Source organism: Gavia stellata, chromosome 32 (assembly GCF_030936135.1).
Source record: "Gavia stellata isolate bGavSte3 chromosome 32, bGavSte3.hap2, whole genome shotgun sequence".
NCBI lineage: Eukaryota > Metazoa > Chordata > Aves > Gaviiformes > Gaviidae > Gavia > Gavia stellata.
Window position 1 is genome coordinate 2,710,026 of NC_082625.1, and position 11,454 is coordinate 2,721,479.

General features: G+C 46.0%; 1 protein-coding gene across 1 annotated transcript; it reads right to left on the minus strand.

Moving 5' to 3' along the window:
* Positions 1-8,349: 8,349 nt before the first annotated feature.
* Positions 8,350-10,791, minus strand: KLF2 (KLF transcription factor 2). The gene is made up of 3 exons (XM_059831812.1): positions 10,708-10,791; positions 9,665-10,556; positions 8,350-9,234 (listed from the first exon to the last, which is right to left on the minus strand). Exons 1-3 carry the CDS (start codon positions 10,780-10,782, stop codon positions 9,059-9,061), a joined length of 1,143 nt encoding a protein of 380 aa, XP_059687795.1. The 5' UTR covers positions 10,783-10,791; the 3' UTR covers positions 8,350-9,058.
* Between the last annotated feature and the right edge of the window lie 663 nt (positions 10,792-11,454).

The following is an 11,454-nucleotide window of genomic DNA, read 5'->3' on the forward strand; positions in this document are numbered from 1 at the left end:
ACTACTTCTAATAAATTTGTTTCAAGATTACTTTCATTGGCATGAAAAACTGTGTTCCCTGGCTGTGCCAAGTGTAAGAGAGAAACCTGGCAGAAAGTAGGCATCATCTGCACTGGATGTGATTTCACATTCTTTTGAGTTTTTAAACTGTCTTTGAAATGCAGGCTCAATTTCTGATCTTCTTGCATGTGATGGTCATGTCATCTTTTCTTCTTTCTCTAGGCCGAGGCAATGATTTTTCTCCTACATTTGCTTGTAGTTTCACTTCTCTCTCTCTCTTTTTTTCCCTTTTTTAAAAATTATTTTTAAGGAGCTATTCCCATACACACATACACCCCAGACAGTCGCACGCTAAGGTGGAAAACATGTTTTTCTTGCTTCATTCCAGTTATATAGGTTGCACATAATTGTCATCTGGATTTCAGCTCTGTTTTTCCTCTGTTTCCACCTAAGCCTTTACTTCAGGAGGAATGACTATCCATTGCATTCTTGGCTTTGAGGAAAGAATGGAGGTGATTCTACTTTCTACTGGGATAAGTTATTAGACTCTGTGGTACATTGAGCAATCACAAAGAGTTTAGTAGGCTTTTATAGTGGCACATGTGTGTTTTATACAGAGTATCGTCACTGCTGGAATGACTCATGGAAAACCGTGAATTGCACACAGCACCGAGGCACAACAGTTAAAACAGGAAAGACGGACAATTATTCACGTTGAACCTACGCATGCAAACTTTGCGTGTAGGACACAGGTATTGAATTACCCACATGATCCTTTATAGACCAGTATGTTCACATTTGCCTCGAGTGGTTTCCCTAAGTTATATTCAAATAGTCGTGTTGTAAAACATACCAGTCATTCTGCAATAAAAACAGATGCTCATAAAAGTAGTACTTCTACAATAATGCTGTATGAAATATTTTTATATTGGCAAATTTTTCCTTATGAAATCTCTGCCCTATGAGGATCATCAGTCCTTACTGTATTTTGTTTCATGTAACGAGCTCTCAAAGTGTAGGAAATTCCAAGCTGTGTCTGACTGTGTAACCTTTTTTTTTAATTCCTGTTTGTGAAATCTGTTGTCAGAAATTTTGTAGAAATTATTTTGTCATCTTATGCTCAAAGATAATGCACTTTTCTTGGATTCTTCTTATAATCCTTTTGGGGTTACTATTTCTTCTTTAGTGTTTCTCCATTGAGAAGAGTATTTATTCTGTAGAACCCAGGCCCAAGGAATTTTGGTCCAAGTAGAGGTGTTGCTTTCCCTCGTGTGAGAGTTTGATTTCTCCCTCCTTCTGCATTTTTTTCTTCCCTCTCAGGAATTTAATTTCTGTTTAATCCTCATTTAGAGTTGGAACTCTGTTGAAGTGAATCGATCTGTGCTAATAATGATCTAGTTCAAATACCTTCCTACACCAGTGGAACAGCTAAGTTTTTGTGGTGTGTCAACCATTGCATCTCTCTATAGACTTCACTACAAACAACTTTTTGTAGAAAGGAATTTTGCTTGGAGTATGGTGGAATCATAGAAGATTTATTTTTAGAGTAAATATGTTAACTATTATTCATTGACGCACCTGTTTTATCAGTTGGTATACTGCTCTTTTTACTTGAAAGTTTTATAAATAAAGGCTAATTTGTTATAAAATGGGATTTTCATTTTTCCAACTTCTGCCTTCCCCTTTAAGTTTAACTTTAAAAGGAAAACTCCTAGTGACTATGGTTCCTTCTGCTGTTACAATTATAGAGTGCTCTTCTGGTGTCCCTTTTAATACGACGTTCTTTAGTCTGACCTAAACAAGGTGGAAACACAAAGTGGAAACTGCAATGTTGACCTAAATTTGACTAATATCTCCAAATATGTACATTATTGTAGTTATATTTATCTTTCAAATATCATAACAAATTGAAAGGCATTTTAATTTTAACCCATCTCATGTGTTTATTGTTTAATATAATAAGAGAAATGTTATTGTTTAATATAATAAATGAAAAGTTACTTTTTGGAGCTCTGAGACTTCGGCAATCTTTCTTTACTTTTTTTTTGTCCATGATTTCACAAGCTTTTGTGTCAAATTTATGAATCTTGCTTTGAACAACTGCTTGATTCTCTGCGTTGAGATCTTTTTTTCTTTTGGCTGGCGCATTCTGCGCACTGTTTTCCCTTCTGTCCTTCCCCTTCTTCCTTGTCCCAGCCACGTTTGGTCTGTACAGACCAGTCAGAAAATCCAATGCCGCACCCTTTCCAAAACAATTTGTGTGCCGCAATGCTAAACATCCAGGCAATTCATACTGGGAGGGGTTAGAGAGATCACCAGAGACAAACCCTTTCTGCTTGCTGGAAAAACACACCTCACTATCATACTATTCGACATTATTCATTTTGACTCATCGTTCTCCCATCTGTTTGTTTTATTTACTCTGCTTCTGCACACATTGGCATGGTTAACTACAGAGTGCCAAGGCAGGTTTCTCTTGAAATTGCTCTCCAGCAATATTTTTAGTACGTTGACATTTTGAAGCCGGGATTTGACTATAGTGTGTCACAGACAGGCACAACTTCCTACCCAACTTCTCTTGTCATGTAAGGCTCCTCTTCGCTTACAAAAACGTGGGCCACAGCTCCGTGTTTTGCTCCCACTGAAGTTTATGGAGTCTGACAACGTACTCATCCGAACACCTTCCCAAATACCTGCCCAATTCCATTGTCCATGCCTAATCCGAAAGGACTCTCTGTGCCAGGCATCGCGGTGAGGCCAAGAGGCCCTTCACTGGGAAGGGAAGAAAAGCGTAGGCATCTTGTTTGAGAAGCATTTGCAAGTGGAAACTCGAACATAAAGGAGCTCCAAGCTATGAGCCCAGCTGTTAAACCTCAAAAACAAATATAGCAGTTGTTGACTGTACCTAAATACGACCCAAGCCCAGCTTGTGTTGTGGAAGTCGGAGCTCTTGGAGCCCTTACTGCCGTCCCTACCACTGAAATTGCAGTCATATTTTTCTTAGGGAGGCGTTGCCAGGAGGAAATTGCTGAATCTCCCGTCTGCTCTACGTGACTATCAATTTAGTCACTCTAAACATCTTTTACCTCCTGTCTGGTTAGCATTTTTTTAATGTAATGACCGCAATTAAAACTTTTTATTGGTGCTGATACAGCATCTCTTACAAATGCTATAGCCTTCCCTATTGAAATTCTCGTAACACTCTTTGCCAGCTGCAAACGTGATATATTTCTGCTGTTCAACTTCTCATAAATGTTGTCCTCAATCACAGCTTTTCAGCAGGGAACTGTGCAGAGGAACAAAGCCCAGTCCTCTCTCTGCCCATCCCTTGCGCCCGCAGGAAGGGTGCCCAGGCATCCCATGTCCCTTGTTTTGCAAATGCTTGCAATATAAAATCATTAACATATCAAAACCCACTTATGCTGTCATCGTCCATGGCCGTAAAAAAAAAAAAAAGTGGTTGTTGGCATTTAAGGATTTTTTTGGTGTGTTTTGTTTTGTGTTTAAGCCTCAGGCTCAGTAGCTTCTTGCCTAATATATTAAATGTCACCGGGGATGTCCAGTGTGATATTCCAGATGTTTCCTGATGACATAATGATAGGTCAGAACTCCAGGAATGCTCTGAGCTGTAAGAAGTGCAAGAAACCAAAGTAAAAGGGATTTAAAGGGATACCGTATCTAATTATAAACCCGTAATAGGTAAGTTGTTCTGCAATTTCTGTGTTGCTGAATTTATGCCTACTACAAAGGGCGGAATACTTTTGATTTGCTAAAAGGAATTATAATTGAAGCCGGTAAATGGGCAGGTAACTAACGCTATCTATGGTTACAGAGTAAATGAAAACTTTGTTGCTCCTGCTCTCGTTGTGCTTGGAAAGGTGGTTTTGTCAAAGTTAATACATCTTCATTATATAAAGCAGTGCATATGACTCATTTTTTGCGTCTACATAAAATATTATAAGATCAAATAATTGTGGCTGAAAAGTCAGACCTCAAAAGATTAAATCAAACACATTTTCTGCCTAAGAAGTTTAGGATAAATCCCTGCCTCCTCTGTGCGCTTCGAGTCTGGAGTACTGTCTCGTGGCAGAGGCTGTTCCCGATCTCAGCCTGAAGAGATGGGGAATTGGTTGTTTGGGATCAAATAGTGCAGAGCTTTACGGAGTCTCTGGGAATCAGTAAGTTGAGCCAGTTACCTCCAGGGCCTGTGAACTGTGTCTGGCTACGTGCTTTAGGTTACTGGTGTTTGGCTTGTAAATCTATTCCTTCTCCTCCAAATCTATGGGAAGCACGTTTCTGAATGGATGCGTGCCCAAGCCTGGGTCTTCAGTCGTGGCAGAGAGGGGTTGCCGCAGTCCCAGCTGGTTTCAGGAGCTCTAACCCCTCCGCTCTTGGCACGCAGGATGAGTCCCGGGCAGGTGGGACCCCTTGCAGACCCAGCTGAGGGCGGCTGCTTCAAGGACACGCAGGAATTTTAAGGTTTGTGGATGCCACCAAGTACGTTTCGGATGTTAGCAACGGGGATAGCTTTCTCCCTATTAAATCACGTGGGGTTTGGATTGAGTTTTCCTCTTTATGTTTCCCCCCAACACTGCTAGTTGCCATAGCGATGGCTGCATGACTTTGTTGTAGTTGTTTTATTTAAATATAGCAAAAGAAATTGCTAGAGCTTGAGATTCTGGCTTCGAAAATTCCATTTAAGACAAGCCTAACAGCTACTCTGTGTTATAGGTGCACAAAATAGCTTTAGAAACCACAGAGCTTCTACCACAGAAAACCACAGAACCGCACAATCCTATAATTTGAAGAATGGACAAACTTTTTTTGGCACTTTTTGTGGATGGAGGACCAAAGTTTAGAGCGAGCCAATGTTTTCAGGCAGTTTCTAAACGGCTGCGAGTAACCAACGACTCGCACAGGCTGAAATCCCCCATCCCTGCACAAGGTGAGCTATGGCCAAACTCCCCCCGCCCCGACCATCTGCAAAACTGCAAATCTAAAATGAACGTCCAGAAAAGCCGGAGGGTTTCGAGTCCCGCCTTGTACTTTAGGGTTTAAAAAATGGATTTGAAAGCGCCCTGCCCGCCTGCTCGCAGGGTGCTGGTGTGGTGCTGGGCTGCTTTGCAGGGCGCTGTGTCTCCCTGGAGAGCTGGAAGGCGGCTGCGCCGCTGCAACTGCGGCAGGACGCGGTTCTGGTCTGGGTGCTGTTTCAGCAGCAACGGACTCTGGGTTACGGTGTTTTCTGAAGACGATTTCCCATGTAGTACAGATTTAACTGACTCTTCTGAAGTCAGCAGGTGAGAGAAAAACCGTTTTCAGCGTAGTGAAACACAGCGCCCTGAAACCCAGCGTGGAATTAACTGACTTTAAACAGTAACTCCTCTGGATGGTGTCTCGAATCCAGAAACATTTGCTAAAACTTTCACTAGGAACATTGTGCAGGATTTGCTCGTTTCTGTACTTAAGGTGCTCTATCTAATCTGGCAATCCATCTTGCAAGTATAGCGAGCCCACCACTGTTGTACCTTATAAGAATACGTGTGAAAATCTTGTTTACAACGGACTCTACATTTCCTCCTATCAGGTTTTATCTGCAACTTCTTTTTTTTTCTTTCCCTAATGCGTCAGAATCAAATCCAGGACAGCTGCAGATCGAAGGGGCAGGTCTTCGCTGCGCGCTCCCTGGGAGGCACCTGGGATCCTGGGGCTTTCGTGTTCATTAGAACAAAATTACTTAAAAGATGATGACCTGATGGGCTATTATTAGAAGCCGTGGCAGAGCGTTAGTGATTTCCTGCTGGCAAGGGGAGGCTTGGTAGGTTGGTGAAATCACATTGACACATCTTTGGATGTACTAACTTAAGGTAATTAAAAAAAAAGAAAAAGAAAGTTGACAATTGCTCATAATAGAATGTGAGGAGAATGAGATCAGCATCTGTCTTTCTGCTACAAGACTATCTCGAGATTCAAGAACCTGCAGTTTCCTGTGAAGACCACACAGAAATTATCATATACGCCCTCCCTTAAACAATTAAAATAAAGTTGGTCATGAGCTTTTATTAGTGTTTTGCCCTCCCCATCCCTCCCCACTTTCAGAGGCCTGTATTTATATATATTTTTAATGGGTCTTTTTATATTTATATGTGAGAGGATGGCTTTGCCCTGTTTTCGGTTGAGTTGCAACAAATCTAAAGGCTCAGAGGACACAACCTGCTCATTTGGACGACGTGAACAGCACACAGCAGAGCATATCTCCACCGTTCATCACAACTTGAAAGTTGTTTGGTAACACGGTATCATGCAGATAACAAGTGTCTTATCTGAAGCCCTTCTAGCGAACGGGGGCAGAGGCAGCAGAGGTTATGACCCTCACAGCTAGACTATCCACTGGAGCAAAGGGAAACTGGGACGTTCCCATGCGGAGGTACCGGAGGAGGAGCACCCATTGCGGTGGGTGCTACAGAGGAGCCGCACAAGTGGGTTTTTTTAAGGGTTGGTGAACACAGTAACATTTATCTCTGCGTGCAGGCACTGTGCAGCGTTCATATGCTATAGCTCTCTTCCCCCCTTGTAATTTGGGAGGATACAGAAGTGGCCAGCCCAAGGGCCACCTAGCCCGGCGTCAGCCCCTGGCAGAGCTCGAGAGAGGTGGCTGGGGCCGAGCAGAGCCAGATAAGCATGTCGTGGTGCTTCCAAGCTCTCCCCCACTGCTGGCGAGCTCTGGCTGGCGACGAGTCCTGCGCCAGACGCGGGGCTGTGCACCGAGGGGTGGCCGTACCCACTGCAGAGAGGTGTCAAACCTCTGCCGCTTTCTTTTCATTACGTTACAAAAGAGGGACTAGTTTTAAGATTGCACTGTATCACCTGGGAATGACTAAAACCATGTGCAGTTCTTCAGAAAGAGCAAGGGAAAGCCAGGTGACTATGGAAAGGTAAGGGTAAGACTTAATCTCAAAAATTGTCTTCTTAAGGTTATAAACACCGAAGGACATGCTGAAATATGAAAATCTTCGGCTATGGGGAAAGAGAAGGAACTACCTAGAACTGTTGCAACAATGAATGTGCTAATTTTAGAACATCTTTAAGTCATCCTCACTTTCTGGAATTAGATTGTGCAATTTTTTTTCTAGCAAATAAATGAGTTTTGGTTTTAATGAAGAAATGTTAAATCTCCTTTATATTTCACTTTGAAAGAGCTATAAAAGTGAAATGTGGAACTCATTCTTCCATGTCAATGATTAGAAGCCCGAAATACATCTGTTCCACATGAACAACTGCAGACTTTGCTTTCACAGAAGAATGGCTATATTTGTAGTTACTTTAAATGTATTCCTGTTGATTTCATTCTTGTGTATTCTAACTTGTAAAGTCAGAAAAATGTCACAACCTTGATTAAAATCAAGTTCCAAGTATCCAGATGTTAAGGAAAAAATGCTTCAGTTATCAGGCTGAATCTGCATACCAGATTAACAGGGATTCTGTTCTGCTGGTATCAAGGCTCACCACTAAACCGTAGCTGTAAAAAGAGAGGGTCCTCATCAGAGTTTCAGCGTAATTGCACAGATGATACACTGCTTGGACTTACGACCTCATTTACAACTGCGGAAGAGCTTTTGGGGGGCTCCATTTGCCGTGTTGCAGCTATTCGCTGCTGTAGCTACTGCAGTATCCGGTTTATTTCAACTTCGTTTTCAGAATCCAGACCCCTGGCTAACTTATTCTCCTTCACAACAGCAAATATCTTTCTTAACAACTCCTGAAATCTAGGTGGGATTCAAAATTATTAAGCGGATTTAAGTTTTTGGGAATGAGTTATGAAGGTATTTTTAAGCTGTGTTGTGAATTTATGTTTAAATTCCACTACTGTTCTATCAGAATTCTGCACTGAGCTCTTGAGAGCAAGGATAATTTATGTACAAGAATGCCTTAAAATAAGCCTCCGTAATTACAAAAATGCAGTGTTTAAATTTATAGTAAAAACCCACACACTGCTGGCAAAACTGTAACTGCATCTGGAAAACATTAAGGATGCTATTAAAATAGTCTAGCATAAACTAGAAATGAGACTGAAATTACAGTGTTGCTTACTTAACCATTTTTAGGAAGTATATTTTGAATGTGATCTACTTTCCTATTTGATTTTTTTGATAAAACCCTGTATTGTATCTTGTTTACCACTGAGAATGACTTACGTGCTCTGTTATCTGTTCTAGAAAAATCGATAGCTCAGATTTTTTTAAGCGTCTGCTTACAGTCGTTGATAATTTAAAACATAATCAGGTGGTTGTTGGTCCAGCCATCAGGGGGAAAAGTACCAGGGAGATCTCAAAGGAGAATAAAAACCACAGCAATTAAAAACTTATTTTATTAAAAAGATGAAATGTTTTCAAACATTGAAAAATTACGTTTTTATAAAAACAGAAATAGGCAAAATACCCATTTGTCTTCTATTTACATATACAATATTTCTCATTGTATAAAATTATTTACAATATATAAAAAAATTACAGTAAAATAGGTTATTTTCTTACAAGACATCAAGCCCTGTACTTCTAGTGTAGATCATGGCAAACAAGAATATTATTGCACCTGTGAAACAAACAGTCTAACAATAGGAGTGTTCTCTTAGCCATGCCTTCAACTGAGATCTAAAATAACATCGTTAGCTACAGTAACATTCATTTAATCTCTTCTAGGGTCAACTTCAGGCAGTTTCCATACAAACATTGTCTTGTAAAGCTTAGGACTGGGCAGTTAGAATCAGAAAAAAACATATTTACAGCTTCTTCTATACAATCTGTATGGAGTCTTACAGAGTTTACCCTTCACAGAAGCTGCATAAATAACCCCTATTCTCCTGACCGGGCCGGGCAGGTTCACTGATACAGTCAGATTCTCTGCAGGAGATGACTGGCTAAGCCTCCTTGTGTCAAATCCTCCTCAGCTTCCATCGCCAGAGCGTCGGTGCCTCCCTACGTAGTACCAGCTACAAGTTTTTAACGCTTCTGCACCTGAGCAGTTAAATAACGTCCGCTGTTGGCAGGTCGAGTCCCTAGGGCTACATGTGCCGTTTCATGTGCAAAGCCAGGTGGTCTGACCTGGAGAAGGCCCTGTCGCAGAGGTGGCACTGGAAGGGCCGGTGGCCGGTGTGCTTGCGATAGTGACGGGTGAGTTCGTCGGAGCGAGCGAACTTCCAGCCGCAGCCTTCCCAGTTGCAGTGGTAGGGCTTTTCACCTGTTGGAGAAAGCAGAGAGAGCGTGACTCAGCGCGGCACTCCCACGTACGGGCAGCATCACATGCTAGGCAACCTTCCGAGTTTATCTCAGCGCGTCCTTTTATTTGCTACCAAGCCCTTCTACAACAAGATCCAAGTGCTTTTAAGCCAAACGAGACTGCTCTAGCAATTCCTTTACTAACCTATACCTGCAGAGAAAAATCTTTTGAGAGAGGGCGTTGGACGCCCTTAGAAAAGCTTCGACCTACGTATGCATGGGAAAACCCTTAGATATTACAGATCTGACCAGCTGTCATAGCTCAACCGTGACTACTCCTGGACTTTAAGAGAGTACGTGGTTTAAGCGCAGGCTGCAAACTCTTTTATACCGGTGGCTATCACAACCGGCAAGCAGCGCATGGCCGGATGAAGGCAACCAGCCCTGTTTACCTGTGTGCGTCCTGAGGTGGGCCTTCAGGTGCGAACTCTTGGTGTAGGTCTTCCCGCAACCCGCGTAGGTGCACGTGTGAGTGGCCGTCCTCTTCCGCGGCCAGGACCGACGTCCTCTTTTTGGTTTGGAGTCCAGCAGCTCCAGAGGGGAGGACGGAGGGGTGAGCATGCCTCTGGGAGCGGAGGGTTGTAAGGGCAGGCTGTCCTCAAAAAGGCCAAACTGGGAGGTGTTCTGGTACTGGAGATGGGTCTGCGGGTGGTGGAAGCCGGAGGCTGGGTGGTAGCTTTGCTGGAAGGACACGGACGAGGGGCACATCATCTGCGTGTGGCAGTCAGTCACCATGAGGTCGTCGGGGCTCAGCGGGGGCGTCTCTGCCCCGGGGATCTGGGGGGAGCTGGCCACCCGGGGCTGCTCATAGGCCATCATGCAGGTCGCATTGCCCTCCTGCTTGATCTTCGGGCAAGCCTGGGGCACCAGACCCAGGACCGGTCCATAATTGTCCATGTCGGGCTCGGGCTTAATGTTCTCAACGAACTGCGGGCCCCCGAAGCTGGGTGTCACGAAGAACCGCCCGTGGACATTGCCAGGAGGGCAGTAGTTGGAGTCCATCTCGGAGCGGATCATCTCCGGCACGATGCCGGCGTTGTAGGGCGGGGGGCTGCCCTGCTCCAGGGCACTGTAGCATCCCGGGGACGGGTTTGTCTGGTAAAAGCCGCCGCTCTCCCCTTGGGCTGGGGGATAGTCCCCACCGGCTGCGCCCTGGCCGTAGCCGTCGCTGCCCATGGAAAGGATAAAATCCAGCACGTTGTTGAGATCTTCATCCTCTTTGCGCGGGGAGAGGCCGCCCCAGGTGCCGGCGGGGGTCTTGGCCTCCTGGTCGCACTTCCACCTCTGCGGGGGAAAGAAAAAGGAGAAGGTTAGAGGTGGCGTTTGAAGTGGGGGGGGGACTGATTTCGGGAGAAGCGGGGCCGCGGCACCGCCGCCGACCCGTGCGATGAGCCGCGGCGGCCTCAGCGCGGCGGCGGGAGGGGGCGAGACTCACTTCGTGGAGGGCTTTCTCGCGGCAGGGGCTGGCGAAGGTGGCGAAGGAGGGCAGGATGGTGTCGCTCAGCGCCATGGTGCGGCCGGGCGGGACGGCGGACGGCGCGGCGCGGCGAGCCGCCCTCCCCACCTTATAACGCGGGCGCGGGCGCCCTCAGGCCAATTGCAGGGAGCGGAGGAAACGCGTCCCGGACGGGGCGGGCGGGAGGCAGCGGCTCGGGCGCAGCCTAAATTTAGCCCCGGTATAAAAGGACGCGGCGGCGGCGGTCCCAGCCCGAGCGGGGCGGAGCGGAGCGGGGCCGGGCCCGGCACGGCCGGCGGGCCCCCTCGCCGCCTTCCCCTCCGCGCGGGGCTCGCCGCCGGGCCGGGGGGGGGGCCGAGGAGCCGTGACCCCCGCCGCGGGCCGCTGCCTGCGGCCACTGAGGGGAAGCTGAAGGGTCTCTGCCCCGGGGACGCCAAGGGACCCTCGGGAGCTGAGGGGACACCGAGGGGTCTCTGCCTCCCTTGGGGACGCTGAGGCATGAGGGGCCACGGGGGCGTCCCAGCCCTGGGGACACTGAGGGACCCTCCCTGACATAAGGGGACCGTGTGCTGAGAGACACCGTGAGGGACCTGCTGCGGGATGGGGGACACTGGGGGGACCCTGCCCTGGAAACGCCAAGGGACCATCCATGACACAAGGGGACACTGATGGATCCCAGTTCCGACAGAGACTGTGAGGGTTCTGCTGCGGGATAGGGGACACTGA

What these genes read in the sequence shown, in the direction of transcription:
- KLF2 (XM_059831812.1), bottom strand. Translation starts at nt 10,782, where the DNA reads ATGGCGCTGAGCGACACCATCCTGCCCTCCTTCGCCACCTTCGCCAGC. An exon ending in GCGAGAAAGCCCTCCACGAA is followed by an intron (nt 10,557 to 10,707) that starts GTGAGTCTCGCC and finishes TTTCCCCCGCAG; the next exon opens with AGGTGGAAGTGCGACCAGGA. An exon ending in CCACCTCAGGACGCACACAG is followed by an intron (nt 9,235 to 9,664) that starts GTAAACAGGGCT and finishes TTTCTCCAACAG; the next exon opens with GTGAAAAGCCCTACCACTGC.